General features: G+C 38.0%; 1 protein-coding gene across 4 annotated transcripts in view; it reads left to right on the top strand.

The window, feature by feature from the left end:
• Positions 1-23,492, top strand: part of DIAPH2 (diaphanous related formin 2) — an 891,422-nt gene that overhangs the window by 784,090 nt on the left and 83,840 nt on the right. The window contains exon 28 of one of the 4 annotated variants that reach the window (XM_067724061.1): positions 11,556-11,670. The exons of the other annotated variants lie outside the window; for them this stretch is intronic. Coding sequence (XP_067580162.1) covers positions 11,556-11,566 — 11 coding nt within the window. The 3' untranslated portion in view covers positions 11,567-11,670. Of the gene's footprint in view, positions 1-11,555; positions 11,671-23,492 lie in introns of those variants that run through there. 4 annotated transcript variants of the gene reach the window in all.

Raw genomic sequence — 23,492 nt, 5'->3', positions numbered from 1 at the left:
AAGTGCTGGGGACACTGAAAGGATGGTTCCTTGCCTCAAGAAAATAATTTCTTGATATAAGAACGGTGTATAAACACTGAGTAGAAACACTCCAAAGGGCCAACAGTTGAAGGAATTCACAGTGAATTGACATATTACAGACAGATCTACTCAAAGATTGTGGTATCCAGGCAAAGTCTACATGTATTTGAACTGCCCTGAGTAACTGTCATCCTCTGTGATTGCTGACAAAATTGTAGATGGGAAATTATAGAGCTGGAGATACTCTTAGAGACCACCTAGTCCAAATCTCTCATTTCCCAGAAGAGGAAATCTCGGCCCAGAGAGGGTGAAGTAATTTAATCCAGGTCACACAGTGAATTCATGACAGTGCAGACTACAACTCAGCTCTCTTAATTCTCAGTCCAGTCTTTCTGGAGGAGACAAACACAAATCTTTTTATTTTTTCTTTCTTTCTTTTTTTTTTTATTGGAGTATAGTTGATTTACAGTGTTTCAGGTGTACAGCAAAGTGATTCAGTAGATAAATATATATATATTTATATTCTTTTTCAGATTCTTTGCCATTATAGGTTATGAATATGGCTACCTGTGCTATACAGTAGGACCTTGTTTATCTATTTTATATACAGTAGTGTGTATCTTTTAATCCCAAACTCATGATTACCCCCACCCATTTCCCCTGTGGTAACCGTAAGTTTGTTTCCTATGTCTGTGAGTCTGTTTTTTAAATAAGCTCATTTGAATCATTTTTCAAGATTCCACATATAAGTGATATCATATGGTATTTGTCTTTTTCTGTCTTACTTCACTTAGTATGATAATCTCTAGGTCCATCCATGTTGCTGCAGATGGCATTATCTCGTTCTTTTTTATGGCTCAGTAATATTCCATTGTATACATATGTACCACATCTTTATCCATTCATCTGTCGATGGACATTTAGGTTGCTTCCATGTCTTGGCTATTGTAAATAGTGCTGCTATGAACATTGGGGTTCGTGTTTTTTTCAAATTAGAGTTTTCATCTTTTCCAGATATATGCCCAGGAGTGGGATTGCTGGATCATATGATAACTCTATTTTTAGTTTTTTAAGGAACCTCCACACTGACAAACCTTTTTCTTTAAGCTCTCCCCGCATCCTCCCCTTTAATGATAAAGGCAGTGACACAAGAAGTCTCTGGAAAAAGGAAATTCCCCAAATGAGGAAAAAAAGCCCTGGATAGAATGCTCATGAGGTCAGTAAAGAAATTGGAAGACAAGGTGAAAAAATGGTTAAAAGGAAGGAGGGAGCAAATAAAGACCAGAGAGAAAATTCAAAGACACCCAATGGCAAGAATGAAAAAAAAAAAAAATTACAAAGAAAAGAGGACTGAAATAATTATCCATTAGCACTTATTTTTATGGAAAAACAGGCTAAAATGCCATGGGTCTAGTTTTATGCATTCAGTTTGCTTCAACATTTTTCTTTTTCAAAATAAATAGAGTCAGCTCTGTTAGGTACCCAAGCATTAAACTGCAGAACTCTGTTACCCGGCACATTTGTACAGCTGCTGAGTAGTGATGACTGATATGCATAATGATGACCCTGAGGCAGTTTAATGCCCCAAAGTACCTTCTGAACCATCAAAAAAATTTTCTATTATGTTCAGCCTACTTTCACTGTTAACCGTATTTTATATTCAAATTCTTAGAAAATGGGGAATATGTTTATGATAATATCTCTGGTAATTATCTATGAAATCGTCTTAAGTTCACCATAGCACTTCATAACATAGCTAAGCCACAGAGTAGATATTTTACTGGAATGAGAACAACGCTATGTTGTCCTACTTGTCTTTCCAGATGTTTCCTTAGGTGTTTTTTTTTTTTTTAATTTCTTACTTTCCTTGATCCTTATCTGGTGAAAAGTGGAATACATAGCCTGTCACAATGTTAGCCTGCCCTGCCCAATTGTTGCCCATCTCATCCCAATGATGCTTTGAAAGTACATGTCGGGTAAATAGATTATTTTACCTTCTGCTACCTTACAAGTCTTTTGATATTGTAGTAAAGGAAGCTTATACTGTTTTCGTTGGCTCTCAGATGTCCTTTTCATGTAAGTCAGCTGCCAGGCAAGCATCCTGGATCCCTTTTCTAGCATCCATATGAATATCCGTGATAAATAAGTCATTGCTCACTGGAGCTGCCTTTGTGAAGCAGGTCTTGCACTTACTGTTTCTTTCATGTGCGCAATGACAACAGTCAACCTAATTGACTATTACTTGGTCAGTTTCTGTGTCGGAAGTGATGCCACGTAAAATAGAGAGGAGAAATCCAAATTCATTGCATTTCTGTTGAAACCCAGAAAGATTTAGTAAGAGAAAAAAATACACTAATTTGAAGTTTTTCAAGGATTAGTGTTCCCAAAGGATGATTTTGAGATTGCCACAGTCTTTCTTACAACCTAAACCAGATTGTTATGTGGGTCTCTAAGAGTGAATCGCTAATAGACACGCTGACGTAGTATAAAACGTATCACATGGCTGTAGTAAACATAGGTCAGAATTGTGATTCACTTAATCAAAAGCCAGGAAACTATTTTCATATATTGTCTTTCCTAATGGGAAATCTAGAGGATCAGGTACGAAATGGTCAACATTCTCAGTGCAAACATTGATGTACAATTATGTCTTTAAAAGTCCTTGCAGTTAAGGAGGTTGTGATGCCTACATTGCAGAGCAGGCTTCCTCTTCTGTGGCTGATGCTGCTTTTTCTTTTCTGTGTCATGTCTGCTTTGGAATCATCATCATTATGGGGTATGACACTAGTCATGTTAGGCCATGCTGCTGACAATGTTGATTTTCAACAGGGAGAAGTAACATCCCTGTAACATCCCAGGGAAAGGGCATCCATCATCATGTAACTTAAGGAGAAAAACCCAAGATTCAGAAGCAACGTTAGCAAAGACAGCTGGATGCAAGGAACCATTTGAGTAGGATTACAAACATCCTAGATTGTATAGATTAGCCCTGGATTGAAGGAAAATAAGAATTGAACGACCTCCTTTGTGTAAATGAGCATCCTGGAGTGTGCAGAATGGAGCCAATAGCCTCACTGCCTTTTGAATCATTTGGATGCCATGTAAAGAATGAACATATGCAGCACTTGATAAAGAAAGGTCAATTTTGCTGTAGTGATCACTGAAGCATAATGCAGCAATGAGGTAGGGCTTTTTTTGTTTTGTTTTTAACTCATCAATCCTAGAACATTAGAACTTATATTTTCAGGAAGTTGTGGGCTTTAAAAAAAATCTCAGGCATCTGTTATAACCTAAATGAACAGCAGTTTAAAGCCAACTCCACACCTGTACTAACAAATTGAAAATGTCAAATGATTTGTATATAAATACTGATGTGCAGTTTCACTAACAAGGTCTCTGGATTGTCCCTGTTCTTCTTATTTATCAGACTCTAAATGGATTGTTGAGTTGGTGTGGCTCTGTATATCTGCTAATCGTCCCTCTTTTTATAGAATATACTGCTTTGATTATAGTTAACAGGCAGCTTGGCAAGATTTGTCTTGCCTATGATGCTTGGTTCACCTCATAGCAGTGGCATTTGTATGTTACCAAAAGTAGACCATTGAATTCATCATCCTCATCCAAAGAAAAGATTTCAGCATAATGTTTCTGGATATCCACTGGCATTTTTTTGCATATGCTAAACTAGGAGGATGTGCCATAATTTTGGTTTATCCATTCTGAGAGGTGCAGAAATAATTACATAGATTCATCCATGAGTTGCAAAATTGCTCCCCTAATTCAAGTCATCGGAACTAAACTTATTTGAACACTTTTTCACTAAAAGTCCTGTCCAAGATCAGCTCAAATGTCATATTCCTTGTTCATTCCAAGTTTCCTTCTCTGAATCTTCATACCCTATCACTAGTTCTATATATACTTCTGTCCAGTTGTCTCCTTTCCTTATCCATTAGCTCTTAGAGGGGATCAACCATGCTATCTTTGTTATTTCTCCATTGCTTATACAATCTTCCATTTTTCAAAGGGTCGTGAGAATAAGCAATAGAGACCATATGTGACCAGCAAAACCTTAAATATTTACTTTCTGACCCTTTACAAGGAAAAGATTGCTAGCCCTTGTTCTAGATGTTAGGGACACAACAATGAACAAAGCAGACCAAAAATCCCTACTTTCAAGGAAACTAAATTCTATTTATAGGTCTATTTTACATGGAATAGGAACCCATCTTTGTTATCTTCACACTACTTACATATAGTACATACTCAATGAATATTTGTGAAGTGAATGACTGAGGCATACATGGAATCTGTCCTCCAATATCACATAATATAGACAAACATTCTATATGATGTGATTAAATGTATTTTTTTAATCTTTATATTAAGACTCTTTTCCTGGAGTTTTTAGATTAAAAAACTGAAACACTACTTACTTGTCAAAGACTTTTTATTCTGGTACTTAATAAAATGGTCTCCTATCTTAGTGTAACTTTTATTCCTGATGAGGTCCTGATTATGGAGCCTCCTTATGGGAGATAATCATAATTATATTTGATTCTGAAAGCTTTCTAAAATGGTAGATGTTTCACAAGAGATCATTTTGTATACGTGACAGTTAAAACAATGAGTTTGTCTTCCAGGGAGTCTCCATCCTTGAATTCTCCAAGTTCATAGTGTTGGAGAATGGGAATTCAGATGAAAGCATTTTACTCCATAACAAAAGACAACCTTTTGCTTGTGACTCAGAGTTGACTAATATTATGGCAGCTTTTTACAAAGTCGGGCCATAGATGCCACTGATTCTCCAACAGAGCACACAGCCCTTAGAAGCTGATGATTGGATGCTGAGGATGAGTTGAAGGGTGCTGAGGGGAGAGTGGAAGGGAGGAAGGGGCCAGTGAAAGGGCACAGGAAATGGAAAGGGTGGGATTATGGTAAGGGTAGAGCCGGCAGATCATGGTGGTGGTAAAGAGGACTATGTAACAAAGTAATTTCCTATACTCTCCTTTGTCTTTTAATATTCAAAATTAGAAGCAGACGAGGTACTGATCTAAAAAGAAAAATCACATGACCTTTTCTTTAAATCTTTATTTCCATTGGCCCTTTCATCTGCACAGCCCTTACTCCCAGTATCCTGCACACTTTCCCTTAGATACTGCACTACTGTGAATCTAAATACTTTGCTTTTTTAAGGAACTGCTCATTCCTCATTCCTTGCATAGATTTATAGCTGACAAAATGAGAGTTTAAAATGAAGTAATGGAGACCCTTAATTATAAATGAAGGAAATTGAAGCATAATACTGTATGTACTGATTTACTTTCAGTTTCTTGACCTTTGTCAAGACTAATGAGATTACATATCTAGCATAGAGAATGGATAAAATTTTTAATAGACCTGCCTAATTAGCATTGTTAGGAATTCTGTAAAGCGGAGAGTTATGCCAGCAAACCTGCGTGTACTGTCTCTTTAATTGCACCTACTGCTCCCCACCGCCAGCCCACCCCGTCGTCCTCTCATATCTATGGTTAATACATCTGAAGTCATTACATTATGAAGTAACAAACACAGGAAACCATGGATTTGTTCTCTAAATGCAGATAGCTCCTACCCAGCAGAGTTTATAATTTACAGAGCTTAAACTGCCCTTTGAAGGGGGCTAGAATACTGGGTAATGATAGAAAAGCAACATTTGTTAAATCCAGTGTTTTTTTTGTTTGTTTGCGGTACGGGGGCCTCTCACTGTTGTGGCCTCTCCCGTTGTGGAGCACAGTCTCCGGAGGCATGTGGGATCTTCCCGGACCGGGGCACGAACCCGTGTCCCCTGCATCAACAGGCGGACTCTCAACCACTGCACCACCAGGGAAGCCCAGTTAAATCCAGTTTTGACACAGGACTTGTCTCTGGGCAAAGCAGTCTTTCATGATACCCATTTAAATCTAACTGTTGCCCTTATGTAGCAAAACAGAGAAGGGACTTCTCATTCTGGAAAGGTACTAGATTGTTGAACTCTACTTCTGAAGGATCATACTCACGCATATAAAATAACCCATCAGGCCATGAAGATATTCAACCAATAGTATTTATTGAAGAAATATCATGAGCTTAGTATTTGTGGGAAGTATAAAAGTAGAAAGCATGGTCCCTTTCCTTGGGTAATCAGACTTACCAAAATCAAACAATTATGCACAACAATAAACATGTACTAAAATGTTCTATAGGTTCTGGTATATCCTAGATTTTCCAAAATAGTCTCAATTCAGTATCACATCATGTGTTCACATTGTTAGTGCAAAAAAAAAAAAAAATGCCTCTATGGTAATAGGACTTCAGGGAGGGACAAGATTACTACAGTTTGAAATATTCCAAGAAGGCTTCACAGAGGAGGCAGGACAGTTTGTTAATCTGGCTTCACAGAGGAGGCAGGACAGTTTGTTAATCTTTGAAATATTGCATTATCTCTTTTCAGATGATTTTTTCTAATGAAACTTCTGCTGTTTCCCTTTGAACTTTTTACTACTTGATTTTTTTTTCTTTTGTCTTCCCTTCTACTCGTTCATAATAACCCAGAATTGGAAGCAATTCCACATCTTTTGAATTAATTTTTAGGTTGTTTCAACCCTGCTTCTACCAGAGTCCCCATTCAAACACATTTCACTGTGCTAGTTCACAGTAACATGGAATAAATAATTACAGAGCATTTGAACTCAGTAAACTCAGCATTTGAACCCATTCATTGTGGTCAGGCAGCAAGTCTAATTCTGTTCTCATTTTATAAACATTCGTTCCATGGTTTGAAGAAAAATAATTACTTAAAAGCCCTCAACAGTCTGTCTTGATTCTTGTTTTCTTCTTATCAATGAAACAATAAAAATGAGCAATTCAAACCAGCTCTCTCACAATTCTCACAAAGCAGGGCAATGATGTATAATTTATGTATCTTTCATCTGTAAGGCTGAGATTCATTGACAGGACAAAAAGGGAGGGGGAGAAAAGACATCTTTCTACATAAAGGGATGATAGTTTTCCCCAGCTTTTCTAAAAAAAAATTATATACAAGACTATATTTTGGGGGGGGGGAACAATAGCATTTTTTTAAGTTGTTATTTAAATATATTGGTAATAAATATATGAGCAGCTGAAGCTTTGGTCAGACATATTCTTAGTTTTTCAGAAACCTATAGCTTTTATGATTTTTAAAAAATCTATTTACATACATCATCTCCACATTTCTCTAGGCCTGTTTTTATTAAAGGAAACCCTACAGGCAAAAATGTAATTTTTCTAAGGTTGGACATATGGCGGATGTCAGAACAAACAAAATGATGTTATATAGAGCCAAATGCTGAGTTAAGACACCCAGTGCTGATACTCATCAGACCCCAGAATAGCTGTCTGTTAGCCACAGAGGTAAAACTCTGTGGAGGTAGAACAGCTCACCTGCAAAATCAGGTTGCTCTGAAAATGAATGACACTCTACTCTTGGGCCAATTCCTGCTGGCCCTGGCACTAGGAATGTAATCTTTCATGGCAAATCAAATGAGCAGAAGTCTTGGGGCCAGAAAGCTATGAAGCTCTTCCTAAACTTTAAATGGACATGAGGACTGCTCACTGCCATGGAACCTGGCATGGGTTCTAAGTGCCCAGGAGGCAATTTCATTTCGTTTCATTCTATTCTACCTTATTTGGGGTAGGCAGAACTGAAAGTATGCACTAAACCTACATAAACAGTGAGTTCTCGATGTTGATATTTATTTCTCCTAGAGATCTAAAGTCAGTAGTTTCTTTACATGTAGTTCTAAAACTTGAGGAGATAACGGAAGAGCATAAGACTATGTTTGAAAAGTCAGAATGGGGAAGACTTCCCAGAACAGCTTGACATTTTATTAATCCCTGCTGGAAAACATGTTGCAAACTTTTTAAAAAATTCCTTCCAGTTATTTTTAAGTTCTTATATATAAGGATATGTTAAAAATATATATGTCTATTTTTTTCTAGTTTTCTCTCAGTAGTGTCCACTTAATCTGGGTGGTTTCTCAAGCCATGAACTAGAATCTGTGTATTAGGGCATCAGTGAGTGCAGCTTCAGTCCTTAACTGAACTAGGACACTCCCAAATGAGAAAATACGGGATTTTCCAAGAAACTTTTTGGCTGTCATCCTCCAGGACCCTCCCTGCCCTTCCTATTCTTAAACCTTTCTCTCTAGTTGAACATAATAGATGCAGACCTTCTATTACCTCCACTTCTAGAAGCTGGAATGATAAAGCCTCGAGAATCCATAAAGAAAGTTTGCTCAGCCCCCTCAGGAGTCCCGATGCCAGCTTGGTTTCTAATCTTCCTGAATAGTGACTCATTCCTCAAAGGTAATTTTGGATTGAAAATGGCTTTCCAAATCTACATAAATAATTTCTGGATTATTTGCTAGTTTAAATTAGCTATGCCACTGTTCCTCTCCATTAGCCTAGATAATTGAGAGCTGGCTGTATATTACCTGATACCTATAAAAAGAATTGAACAGTCTGAATAGTACATTTTAATGGCTGCAATTTCAGATGCACAAAGCCAGGCTGGGCTACTTCATTTTTGCTCACAGTGGTATACAGATGTGCCTCTATTTAAGCACACTCAATAAATGAAAAAATATTATTTTACAAAAATGATAAGCTAAGGTGATTTTATTTTTCCCTTCATGGATCTCTTAACTTAGAAAGAGATTCACTGTAGGGTTACTTTAGTTAGTCATTTCCCTGATGGCATTTAAAACATCTCTGTTTTAAAGAAAAAAATCAAATTTATGAATAACTTTCCTGCCACAAATACATCATAAGTCACCTGCATCTGCAAGAACAGGTTAGAAGATAGTTATTGCCACATATCACTCACCAGTAGATGTTCTGTCTTTTCTTTAAAAATGCTTAGATGCCTTTACAACGGTTTGTAAATGTTTAAAGGAATACTAGTCCGTGCATAGCCCTCCATGAACCTAAGAAGATGAAGTATACTTGTGAGTGTGATTGATAAGGATGCCTGTAATTTTCAACAGAGGTTACTATTTCAATGGTGGCCCATATATCCATCTGTCAATCTTTGTCAAATAGCTTATTTGTTATTCATTTTTCTGCAGCCCCTTAGATTGTTTTTCTTCTTTCCCTACATCCGCCCTCCCCCTTTCCCCAATGTTCCATTCTAAAAGTGAATCAAGAAATTTACCTCCTCAGTCTGGATAACAAGAATGTTATTTAGTTTTTACTTTAATCTTAGCTATCCTTAGACCTTCTTTTCTTCTTAGTCTTTTCCAATTGAAATAAAAAGGATTTTTGATGTATGTAGAGACTCTATTTTTGTAGGGAAACTGTTAAAATTGTACAACTTCAAAGGATTTCCAAATGTTGCATTTTCAAAATTGTTTCATCTTGTTTTTCCTTAAACTTCCTGTTGCTCTGTGTAGTCCCAGTGATGGCTGAAGGCACTGAATTTTACATTCTAGATTGGTCGCAGGGTTCCACATCTAGTTAACAGTTATACCTTTTCCCACAAATAACAGTGCTTTCATGGAATTAATTACTCAGAGCTGATTTATTTCTAATGAATTTTTTTCAGACCATGATTTTAAAATATACTCTATTTTCCACGTATAGAAATGTTTTCCCCCTCTAGATAGAACATGGATACATGTTGATTGCATCCTAACCAGATAGGTATCTTTGTCCATTTTGCCAAGTTATTATCCCGGATTTAAATACGGAAGGGCTAGTTATTCAACCTTCCTCTTTCCATCTAAATTGGCCGGCAGGCCTTCCTTCCTTCCTTCCTCCCTCCCTCTTTCCTTTCTTTTCTGTATGCATTCATGTATTTATGCCTCATCTACTTCCCAGAATGAGTTCAGATAGTTCACAACAAAAGGCCATTAAAATAAGATTAAAAATTAGAGGGAAAATTTTAGACAGTTACTTACAGATATCTAAATTAAGAATGGTTATTATTGGGCTTCCCTGGTGGCGTAGTGGTTGAGAGTCCGCCTGCCGATGCAGGGGACAGGGGTTCGTGCCCCGGTCCGGGAAGATCCCACATGCTGCGGAGCGGCTAGGCCCGTGAGCCATGGCCGCTGAGCCTGCGCGTCCGGAGCCTGTGCTCCGCAACGGGAGAGGCCACAACAGTGAGAGGCCCGCGTACCAGAAAGAAAGAAAAAAAAAGAATGGTTATTATTATTGAGCATTAAATTTAGCTTCGAGCTTCCTAGAAGCCAAGCCAGAAAGAAAAACCTGATGTATTTTATAGCTCTCATTATGAAAACAAAGACAGTTTAAAATGACAAAGAACAACATTGTCTTCAATAGCAGTTTGAGATACCAACTAGAGAGAGAGATGATACAAAATCTCCTCTAAAATAGAGATAGTACCAAAATATTCTTCATGGTCATTTGCTTCGTCAACAAGCCACTTCCTTATTTCCTTTGATTGTGTTCACTTTTGAAGCACAATTAAATATCATTGCATTTGTGGAATAACTTTGCAAGATGTTATAGGAAACAACATTTATTCTGAAATAAGTCCTCTTCCCACTCCTCATTCCCCTTTCCCCATATACATCCCTTCCTTGCCTTTCCTCACCCCCAAATGTATGTGACTGGTGATAGTTCTGGGACCAGAAAAAAATCATTTATTTCTAAGTTATGAAATCTTAATTTTACTTGCAAGCATGTATCAAGTACCAACTTTGTGCCTCTCCCTCTTCTCAAATTATATACAATTTCAAATGGACAGGAAATGTTAACCCTAGAAATATTTAACCAAACAGACCTTATAGAAGGAGTTTGTGATTAATAACTATTTACCTATCTTGCCAGTGGAAGTTATTTGCATCTGTGTCCTAGAATCATAGAAATTTAAAGATGGACATGATCTTAAAGTACATTTACCAACTCATTCCTTTTACATGAAGTTTAAGGACTTGTGCAGCAGGCTCACATACCTCATGAGTAGAAAAGTGGACACTAGAACTCACGCCGTCTGATGACTATTCAACATAGAATCACAGGATTAGGTATGCATTCAAATTGCTGTGGCATCCCCACATGTGACAAACCCGAGCCTCATATAATCTTTTCCCTCTCTATATAGAACGTATATTCCTGAGTATCATGTAGATTCTCAGTTTTTAACGTTCATAATGAAATTGTTTATCTAACAGATTAATGAGTCTTTGATCCATACAGTCCGTCAACAAATACTTCTGAACTATATAGTTTTTAATTTGAGGTCCATTTGGTTAAAAGTCATGACTGCTCTCATTAGCACCTTAATTAGCCTAATTCTGTATTTCAGAGAGGCAAAACTGGGAACTGGGTTTAACTGATAATTGAGGTACAAGATGCCTTTTAGGCAGATGGAACCCTGACTTTTTGTCCTTATGTTCATTATCAATATTCTGTGTGCTCTTGTTTTTACTAGGAAAAGGAGCATCGTCACCACATTACCACAAACAGTAAATCTGTTTCCCTCCTGCCCATGATTACACCTTTCTCTTTTTAAGGGTCTAGATGAAGATTTTGATGTTCACTCCTTGAGGGCCTTCCTCGACGCCTGTCAGTTCCCCAGCAGCAGTCCTGAACTGAGCGTGCAGTGCAAGAAAGTGAAGCTGGTGATCACTAGCAGAGAATGGAAGGCATTTTTAACCCTTTACATAACTGATTCAGGCAGGGCTTGTTTTGCTTTGTTATTTACGGTGGTGCCATCCCCTTTCATGCCTTGGGAGATCCCAGAAAAAGGGCAGCTAGTTGAGTAAAACCTCAGTCTCACAAGACTTTCACAAACAATGGCAATTTATTTCAGTCCAGAGGCAAAGAGGATGTCATAAGACTTTTGTTCTTATTGCGTATAAATTTTCAAAGCAAATTAGTGGAAAATTTGAATGTTTTCCTCTCTGTGTCCCTCTGCACCTCCATACCCTCCCCCCACCCCATATTTTTGAGACCAAATAGAGGCAAAAAGTTTGATGGGGGATTCCTTTGTCCCTAAGTTCTATCCAGAATGCTCTCCCTTCCTAATATGTATAGAAATTCATTCGAAAGAATTCAAACTAACCTCAGATACAAGCCTGAGATAATAACCAAGATTAAAAGGACTGAACATCTCATTCGTATCAATTCCAGTTCATAATCCTATTTTATTTAAGTGGTTATCCTTGTCCTTTAGAATTCCAAGTAGCCACCGGATGCCAGTGCTGATAATAATAAAGCCTGCCAAGGGAAATTATTTCTTCTGCTTCTACAGCTCCCAGGGTTCACTTTGTAGAAGCTGTGTCTTGACATAATTTCTCTTGTCCACCCCCGCCCTCCCCTTTTGGGCAATATCTGGGAGGAAAAAAAAAAAGATCTGGGGGGAGAACTCGTTCAAGAAAATTTGGAGCAGTTTCAAAACCAGATTTGCCCATTAAAAATATTACTTGAAATAGATAGCAGCTGTTGCTTCCTTTTCGCAGCTTTTTATGACCTATTTCATTTCTATTTTCTAAATTACTTAAAAAGATTTAAAACTATGGCTTGTAGTAGAATTTCCCCCAAATTATTTGGTTCTTACATTTATTTTGCATATTGTTTTTCATAAAGTTTCTAATCACCCTCATGTTAGAAATAAGAAATAACTAGATTTTAATGTAAAACCAGTAACCCTCTCTTAGCTCTCCTTACCCTACTACTTCTTCTCCAGAGCTCTGGAATGTTTTGACAGAAACTCTTTTGCTCATGGCTTGGTTCCGTGTATATCACCACCCACCATCTAGTTATTTGTTCATTGTCTCGGTCTTCCTCCCCTACCAACATGTAAACTCCATGAGAGAAAAAAGTTTTGAATCTTCTAGTTATGCAAAGACTCCACAGTACCTAGAACAGTGTCTGGCAAATATTTATAGACGTATATTTTCCACATCTATATACCTTTATACTTTACTTAAAAATATACAGTCTTGCAAAAACAAACAACATATACAGTCTGCACATTAACAGACATTCATTCAGTCAGTCATTCAATAAACATTCATTAAAAATAGCGAGCCAGACACTAGCCCTGAAAGAGAGACACAAAGATAATTCAGATACCACACCCTTGCTGTAACTGTTAGAACACAACTGCAGAAAAAAATTTACAATCTCTGCCATCTCCATAGCCGTTTGTGAATTTCTCCACAAAACTGTATTTCAGTGTTGTGTCTGTGACGCCACTCTTCTGACACCTTTCTATTTCTCCTTCAATTGATGTTTCCTTTTCTCCCTGCACATTAAATGCTCTTGTTGACCAAGGTTCCACCCTCAGCCCTCGCTCTACATGAGACTCTGTCAGTGTGACTTTTCCCACCCTCATGCTTTTACGTATCTGTCATACAGATGGTTCCCAGACTTACATAGCCAAATACCTACTGAACACTTCTACCTGGATGCCCCACAGGCACCCTCAATTCAACATGTCAGAATCTTCGCTCTGCTTTTTTCCTCTAAAATCTCTTTGTTTTTTGGATTCTTCGTAGGGAGCCCCACCACTCAGCCCGTCACTCTGGCTAGGGACTGGGCGTGACCCTTGACTCCTTTTCTATGATAAGTCTCCACATCTCACGATCTCCACATCCTGCCTATTTCCACTCCTGTATATTTCTGGAATGTGTCACCCTTGTGCCATCCTAACTTCCACTGCCCAGTTTCCATCTCTCACCACGCTTTGCCGAGACTTAGTGCGGCAATCTTCAAAATGGTATTCCAGTTTCTGGTCTTGTCCACCATCTTGCTCACCCATACTTTTGTAACTTTGCTCACTGTGTCCTTCTGCCTCAACCACCCTCCCTTATTCTTTTCACCTGATTTATTATTGCTCATCCTTTCAAACTCAGTTTGGCCCTACGACCAGGAGGGCTGCCTATATCTCCTCAGCCCACCCCTGATGCTTTCAGCACATTGCCCTCGCCAAACTCCCACACCACTCTGTGCTGGTTTCTTTGCCTGCCTGTCTCTCCTATTAGACCGTGAGCTCTCTGGGGGCATGATGTCTTATTCATGTGTGTAGATCCAGCATTAAGCATGTCACTTGCAATTTAATTGGCCCTTCCGAGATGTTTGAATAAATGAATAGATGAATGAACAAAAGAACAAACAAGCCAGCAGAGGGTGGCTTTGAGGTATGATATTAGGGTATCAAAGAATATAAAATTATATTCTTCCTCCTTTAGCTATCAATCTTATAAATTGATTAGGAAAAATAATTAGAAGTTTGGGATTAACATATACACACTACTATACATAAAATAGATAACTAATAAGATAACTATATATAAATAGAGAACTAATAATCTATTTAAATAGATATCTATATAAAATAGATAACTACTGTATAGCACAGGGAACTCTACTCAATACTCTGCAATGACCTATATGGGAAAGAATCTAAAAAAGAGTGGATATATGTATAACTGAATTACTTTGCTGTACACCTGAAACTAGCACAACATTGTAAATCAACTGTACTTCAATTTGAAAAAAAAAAAAGGAAAGGAAAAATAAAAACATGAAAGGGCTGTAATCTACCAGCCCACATGCAGTCCTATGTTCAACGGCCATTTCATCCAACTTGGCCTTTTCTTTCTTTTTTTTTTTTGCAGTACGCGGGCCTCTCTCTGTTGTGGCCTCTACCATCGCGGAGCACAGGCTCCGGACCCACAGGCCCAGAGGCCATGGCTCACGGGCCCAGCCGCTCCGTAGCATGTGGGATCTTCCTGGACCTGGGCACGAACTAGTATCCCCTGCATCGGCAGGCGGACTCTCAACCACTGCGCCACCAGGGAAGCCCCCCAACTTGGCCTTTTTGACACTGATGTTACAGAAAGTATCTGGGCCTCGATAAACTGCTAGAGCTTTGGATTGTTTTGACAAATTCTTTTGCCCATGGCTTGGCTCCACGTAAGCCCCTTGACTGTAGACCTAATTTGCATGACTGCTATAAATGAAAAATGCTTCTTTGTTCCTACTTCAAATACATAAATCTGACCTTGATCAATGTCAGCAAACCAGGCCTCTGGCAATCACTTCACAATTTTGACTGTCCAGAGAAATTCCTCGTCATCTTTAGATAACTGTACCCTGGCATGGCAGGTTGAGTTAGTATCAGTGGAGCCTTCTCAGGCCTGTTTCCTAACAAAAATGACCTCAAGCAGGAGTGTGTAGTTTTCTCTGAGAAAGCTTTTCTTACCCTGAGCAGATTGTAGCCTCCACAAATGTCTTTGAAGCAGTCATGCAGAGGTTGCTTTATACAGATGATTGTGACACTGAACATGAGGGATTTGAATGGCTGTCCTAAAGTGACCCATCAAACAGAAGGGTAAAATGCCACTGCTTTTGAGGTCTTAAAATAGAATCTCCTCTTATTGAATCCATAGGAATGGAAAGTTTTGTGATCAGGCCACTTGAGAAGAAGGAATGCAAAATAAAAACCAATGCCATCGTATCCATTTGTCACTTGTTAACAAAAAGCTAAGAACAGGCATTGAATTTTGTACCATCTTTAATTAGTATCTATCCCAGCACAGTGCTGAGTTTCATTTCCCTCCAGAGCATGTTACTCTTTCTACTTTTGCCCAGGCACCTAGGTTCAAACCCTTGGAGTCAACTTTGACTCAAGCCTCTCATTGATTCCCTAGATTCAGTGATCACCAATAGAGATTCTATCACTTGAAACTGTTGTATCTTAGGTACTCTAAAATTCTCTTATTTGAACACAGCCACTTCTCCTTCAATCTTTCCTGTTCCATCACACCCACTGTACTTGTGCTTTTCCATTTGGTGTTCTACAAGCCATTGTCTCATTCCCTCTTGGTCTCATTTTTGTCCCTACCCAACCATGAACCAACAGCCATTTTAGCACTGTACTCAAGAATACTCCTAATTTACTCATTACCCAATTCTTCAGTTGCTTTTGGCTTTACAACCCCTAACCCTAGAAATAGCCATTGATCCGGTTCCTCCTCTGTTGCCCCCAGACTAATTCATGCTGGTAGGCAATGCCATTCAACAGTAGTATGTTGATTGGGTTCATTGTTAGCGAAAGAAAATTTTTTAATTCGTTAGATAAAATTTGAAAGCAAAACATCTGTCCCAGTATATCTCCTTGGTTCTGAAAAACTGATTTCTGTAATTATTGAGAGGTTTCTGTAACCTGCATGATTAACTGGTGTTTTGTGTGTTGAAAATTATTCTCTAAAGATTAAAAATAGAGCATCTGTTGTCCTGATAGAATTTTCTTTAGGATTTGCATGAGTCTAATCTGATAGAAGGGAGGAATGTAACTGAAAACTGGGAAGAAAAATTCAGGCATGAAACCTCATCATCCTAATATTTCTTTTTCCCTGATTAAGAACAACATACCAACATGTGTTTTTCAAATAAAGGCGGTCCCCTTCTTAAAAATGGCTTGTAGACAGATGTAGGGCATATAATTGTTTGAATCCTGATTACTCAAGTGGGAAAACTTTGCTTGGATGTCAGCTGTTTGGAATCCAGAAAGCATTTTCCCACAGAAGCAATGTTATAAGTGGTGGTTGGGCCCCCCCAGGGTACCAATAATGTCAACAAAATCCTATACATTTTCAGTGAACAGTAGCAAACACTTTTGTGATACAGTCTTAAACAAAAGCACTACCACTGAATATGAGAATTTTATATTTTTCGCTGGAATGGTGGTACTTGAGAAAAAACAGGTCTAATTATAAGAGGATGAAGAAGTAGATCGAAACTGTGTAAAATCTCAGAATAGGATTCATGAGCATTTTTAAAGACTTTAAATGACACCACGTGCTCTTTATCAAGCCTAATTGGATTTTAAAACTTGTGAACTCTTGCTTCCTTTTTTTTTTTTTTTCCGGTTATAGGGGTTTTTATAGTGGGATTACTGTACTACAGTGGACATCAGTTAAAGGGGGGAGGATGAAAATATGGTGCCAGAGGAAAATTTTGGAAAGAGGAGACATATACAAATATGAAGGATTAAAAAAATAAATAACGTATATGCTTTAGCCATCCACAAGCACTACCATCCAAAGGAAAAGGAATTCTTGCTTATTTAGTCAATTCTCAGGCCATTTTTTATATATATGTAAATAGACAGAAAAGTTGAAATATGTTAGAGAGCCTAAGTTGAGCCATAATATACAGGGAGGGAAGAGTGAACTGCAGAGCTTGCATGAGCTGAGGTAGGGAGACAACTATTTATTGGCTTTTTTTTTTCAGTTGTGTAGGATAGATCTTAGGATGGAACAGGAAGAATTGGGAATGTGGTGCTTTGAGTTGTGAAAGGTTGAGTCAGAGAAAGGTATAGAAAAAATTTTTTTTCGGTTTTGTTGCACATTATAAATGGAATCCTCCTTTGGTGTCCTTGGAGAGAATTCAGTAACTATTTACATTGTTTTTCAATCATGTTTTATTCAGATTGATTTTTACTTGCGTACAGCTCCATGCCAGTAGGGAACCGTGGGGTAGCTTGGCTTTGCTCAAGTTATACAGGTGTGATAATTTCCCAAAATGGGATGAAGTGAGCTGTCAGTAAGTACGAGGAGATGAGGAACTCCTCATAGCATGATTACCCTGAAGAAAGAGAAGAAAGGTGATCAAGGAAGGACCTTGAGCCACATAGTTCTCTATGCTGCTCACCAGGTGATTACCAGATATTCATTCAACAAATATTTACTGTGCTAAGTGCTTGGAGATGCAGTGGAAAAAAGTACTGGGGATATAATGGTAAGCATGATATTGTCTCTGCCCTCACATAGAGAGCAGGTAGAGAGAAGTAGGAATTAAATAGGAAATCATAATGAATTGTGTTAAGTGCTAATGTGGAAGTACTATGGAGTATTAAGGGCATATATAGAAAGGTCATCTAACTCAGACTTTGGTAATTACCAAACACTTCCTAGAGCATTCTAAGCTGATACCTAAAAGATGGATAGGAGTGAAACAGGAAAAGAAAAGATGAGTGGCAAATGTTCCTAGCAGAAGAAATCATATTCAAGACTGAATCACATGGCAAGGACCTGGGGGGGTGGGGATGGACTGAAAAAAAAATTGCCAAAGAAGGATTTCCACTTCTGACAATGATGTAGTAACCTGAACCTCAATTGGGCTCTACTAAGAACCTCTATAAATGTCAGGTAAAAAACAAAAATTCTATTTGAAGGCATGGGAAAGCTATCAAGGCAGCCAGGGCTTAAGTTAAAATCTTAGGTAAGGAAGACTGTAGAGAAGTTAGCCATATGGATTTCCGCTTGGGGCATTTGCTAATTCTTGGTTGCGTGATACGAAGTAGTCACCAGAGATCTCAGCTATCTTAGAGGGATGGGGAGAGAAGAAAGCTGGGGGGCTGTCAGTCAGTCAGCTCTTGGGAGGCCAAAATCTTGAAGAGAAGGGATGAGCAGAGAAGTGAGCTTGGCACTCAGTAGTTTTTCCCTCTAGGCATGTGCCAAATTCGTAAGCTATGCATGGTGCGAAAGCCTTACTAGTTGAGCAGAAAATGGCTGCAAAACAGAGTAGAGTTTTTCCCAGTCTCACAGCTACTGAAGAAATAGCAATTAATGTTCATGACCGTCCAAGGAGGAGTGACCCCAAGAAACACCTCAGGACGTCAGTTGGGGCCCCTGAAGAACCTGCCCTCTAGGAATAGGGGTGAACTAGAGGTAGACTGAACCTGCAACTCAACTTCTAGTTATTTTACTCCTTGATTAGATTAAGGTGATCTGCCTCTACTCTAGCTGCCTACAAATGATAGGGTGAATCCTCTCTGAAGGAAGATACCATTCAGAGCCTCTATGGGTTTTTTCATACAAAATGCCTGCATTCAATCAAACATTAATAGTCACAGGAAGAAACTGGACCAAGGGAAAAATCGGACAATAGATATAGACCTACAAATGATCTAGATATTGGCATTCTCATAGACTTTTAAAACACTCTGATTAAAAAAGTTACTATGTTAACATGTTCAAGAAAATAGATGACATTGTGGAGAATTTCACCAGGGAACTGGAATCCACTTTAAACAATTAAAGAATAGTCGAAGAGGTAAGAGAGTGTCATTAACATTAGTGAAGACTGTTTCAGGAAAGAGGGAATAGTTGATAGTGACTCACACTGCCGAGACGTCCTTTGGATGTTGTAACAAGGAGGGTAAGTATTGAGAAATCCTTTGGATTTTATGAGTAGCTTGTTGGTGACCTTGGATGCAAACAGTTTCAGTGGAGTGATGGGTATAGAAGCCATGGTGATGATAAGGTCATAGATTTGAAGTGAGTAGGGAAAGTGACTGTGCAAACATAGATGGCATGATGGACTTAAAGTTGTGGTCCATGAGTTTATAGTGACATCAATCTATATGGCTCTGTAATTTTCTCTAGTAATACTCATCAACTTGGGTAGAAATCTAGGGATCAGTTGGACTATTAGGTTGATTCAGAGCTGGAGTTTCGTCAGCAAAGTTTGAGAGAAGTACAGTGGGCCAGGGGAATTGAGGAATTAGTGAGAGAGAAGATAAGAATGCTTTTGGTTGGAAGTACTAACAGCTAACCCAACTTAGAGTGGTTTAAACAAGTATGCACTTATTCTTCTCACATAACAAGTGTGGAAGTAGGTGGCTTCTCCCGTTGGTTCAGTGGCTCGAGTGTGTTAGAGCTAGAATCTCATTCTTTTCACCTTTCCTTCATGGTCACAAGATAAATCTCACAACTTCAAGCATTCTGTCTGCATTCAAGGCAGGCAGAATGGGGAAAGGGGGAAATGCCAATTCTGTCATTTTCTTTTATCAGGAAAACTTTCACTATCAGAAACTTTCACTGGCCAGAACTCTGTTACATTTGTCACTGCAAAAGATGCTGGTAAAGTGGCTATTTAGTTTACTTACCTATCAAGGTGAGGGACAGTGTAATTGGCAATGGTTGTTGGGTTAGCTAACTGCTGTTATCTGCAACAAAACAACAGATATACTATGGGCTCTAGGCTGAAGATGGAAGGAAGTTAGGACAGGAAGGGACATAGAGCTAAAAACAAAGTAGGGGGTCCAGAAATAAGGAATGCCTTTTAAATGGAAGAAAGGGTATAGTAGGAATCACTATGTGAAAGAGCTGGAAGCATAGGAGTTTGCCACAGAGAAAAGGATGCATGAAGTTATTATCATTTCTGGGGTGGTGTTAGTTGAATTAGTTTTAATTACTGTCTTAAATGAGATGTATGGAGTCAATGATTGAAACATCTGTGTATGTGTGTGTGGTGTGTTGTGTGGGGCACAGGGAATAAAAAGTGCCCCATGGAGGGGGTGTGCAGTACTGACCATATGAGTAGAAAAATAATCTCCAAAAATATATAATAAATGTTTATTAAGATTTCATTAAAAATCCTAACAAATTCATGATCATGTTCTCATCATCATCTATTTGCTTTTGACATAAAATAATTCACATTATTTGTAGGGTGGCAAAATTGGGTGTGACCAAAACCTTAGGTTGTGCCTTTTCCTAATGATTGTCCTTCCTGTGGTCAGTGTACTGGTGGAAGTGAGTTTTTACACGTTCAAGAACGTGGCGATTTCCCTCCTTGCCCCCTCCCACCCCCTGCACATTTCCATTTCTGCTTCCTTTTCCACTTCTCTCTTGTACCCTTTGTTTTCCCTTTCCTCACCTTTCTCCTCCTTTCCGTTTCTTTCTTTCTGTTTCCTTTCTTTCCGTCCTTTGTTTCTAATAATGGAAAGAGTGATAACTCTTGTAGATTAAGAGGATGGAGCCTGTGTACAAAGAGACCTACTTAGACCCAAGCCATGCCATCATAAATCTGAGATGATTTTTAAAAGTGATGTGTATTCTAGTACAATCTACTCTACTATCTGAATTTTTACAGACATAGCATACATTACAATTAAAATGCTTTTTAGAGTCCCATATGTTTTACAAGACTATAATTAAATGTGTATATTCATATATACACATACTATTTATCTGTCATGTGCACATATCTATATGCAACCATATATGTAATTTACTGAAGTAAATTTCCAGAGTTGGAAAAATAGGCTTCTCTAGTTATACAGACTACTTTTTAAAATGTTGCAATCCAATTTTTAGAGAGGTGATTATTACAATTAGTCCATCACCATTTGGAGCAATAGTTGTTCTAATGTAATTAACTATTGAAAGAAATACATTTTAAGTGTTCTAAATTGCATTTCTAATTACTTATAACTAAAACTTTCTAGAATTCTAAAATCCATTTTGTCTTATGAAAAGCTTCAGTGCTTATCCCTGTTGTTGCACTATTACTTTAGATTAGAGTAACTTCATTTTAAAATCACATGTCAAATATCATTTGATAGGAGTAACGTGAAATGTATGGCTTCCCTCTGAGGAAGAAAGCCCTTTCAGCATTTTTTAATATCATATACCTAAACAGAACTTCCAGAATGATTAGATCACATCTGGCCCGATGTAGATCTATTTGTACTTGCATAATGCATGTACATGTACACACTGGTATATTTTATGGCTATTTGGGTGCATTGATTTTTCTATAAAGAGAACTATTATCCACATCTTTTTGCACAGAAGTACACTTAAACATTGGCATAGGTAAACAACTTAAGAAAATAAAACCCATGCTTGGCACAACTATTACTGGTGTCACAGATTTTACAACTGTAATATTTATGAAAAGCTAGCTTGAATACTTTGGAACATTTTTTTCTGGGTGAATGCAGAGGCAGTTTGGTGAGCTGTAAAACTTCTGCATTTCATTTTGCATTCTAGTCTAGGCCAAATCTTAAGTGTCACTAAATCTGATTCCGTCTTGAATTGCTGCCCAGTATCATTCCCAGAAAGAGGCTCTTCCCCCCACACTGGGTAAGTGGGCAGTTTGAAACAAAGGACATAGCTCTGCCAGCAGGTAAATATTAAGAATGGCTAAGAGTCAGAAATAGGTTAACAAAATCCAAAAAGTAAATCCCAAATCCAAAAGTACAGGCAGCTTTCACTCTGCATTCTTTTTCTCTTGTGATCCTGTTTGAAGAAATGTATCAGTTGATCCTAAGTAAAAATCACTAGCATACTGTAGAAAAAAACTGCTAAACATTCCTTCCTCTCACTTAACATAAAATTAAAATCTATCTTAATATAGAGAACAGACTTGTGGTTGCCGGAGGGGGGGGGTTGGTTAGGGGAGGGAAGGCATGGGAGTTAGGGATTAGCAGAGGCAAACTATTATATATTGGATGGATAAAGAGCAAGGTCCTACTATATAGCACAGGGAACTATATATTCCATATCATATGATAAAACATTATAGAAAAGAATATAAAAAAGAATATCTATGTATATCTGAATCACTCTGCTGTACAGAAGAAATTAACACAACATTGTAAATCAACTATACTTCAATAAAGTTTCTTTAAAAATCCATCTTAAGACATTTGTTCCCTCTCATCAGGAGGAAGAACCTCTCCATAGACTGTGTAACTGTCCTGAGGATATGGTATTTGACTAACAGCAGAGTGAGCTAGCTAGCCTAGTGACTTGCGAGTGTCGGAAAAGTTTGGTTTTGTCTGCTGTATTTAATGTGTAGAGTAATTAGTCAATTTTTATCATAGTGGACAAGCCATCTGGCTTGGGTCCCCAAAGTCATCCTTTTTTTTTCTAATTTTTATTTGCAATAATTTCAAATTCACAGAAAAGTTACAAGAATACTATTGAAAATTCCTGTATACCCTTTACTCAGATTCACCATTTTAAACACTTGGCCACCTTTGTTTCGTATATCCCTTTACTCCTTAATATTTCAGTGACTGTTTCCTAAGAAGAAGATTATTTTCTTAGGGAACCATAGTATAATTATCAAATTCAGGAAATTTATCATAATATAATACTTTCATCTAATCAACAGTCCATAGTCTGTATTCCAGTTGTGTCAATCATCCCGATGATTTCTTTTATAGCATTTTCCCCTCCAATATAGGATCCATTTCAGGGGCCTATACTGCATTTAGTTGTCTTGTCCTTTTAGTCTCCTTTACTGTAGCCCCTCGTGACGTTGCATCACCTTGTTAAATATGAAGAATGCTGGTCAGTTATTTTATAGAACATTCCTCAGTTTTGATTTTTCTGATGATTAGGTTCAAGTTATGCACTTCCGTTTGGAGTATTACATGAGCCAAGTATGTCCTCCTTAGGATTTCCCATCTAGAGGCACACCATGTCTTTCTATCCCTCGTTGGTGATTGTCATTTTGATCACCTGGTTGATGTGTTGCCTGGTGTCTCCACTTCATAGGTATTATTTTTCCTGCTCAAAATAATAAGCAATCTGTGGGGAGACACTTTAAGACTGTGTAAATATATTGCTCTGCATCAAACTTCCCCCATAGATTTAACAACTATTGATGATTCTTGCCTGAACCAATCTTTGCCACAA

This window comes from Pseudorca crassidens, chromosome X, assembly GCF_039906515.1.
Source record: "Pseudorca crassidens isolate mPseCra1 chromosome X, mPseCra1.hap1, whole genome shotgun sequence".
Taxonomy (NCBI): Eukaryota; Metazoa; Chordata; class Mammalia; order Artiodactyla; family Delphinidae; genus Pseudorca; species Pseudorca crassidens.
The sequence above is the reverse complement of the archived record's forward strand: the minus strand, read 5'-3'. Positions and strand labels throughout refer to the sequence as shown.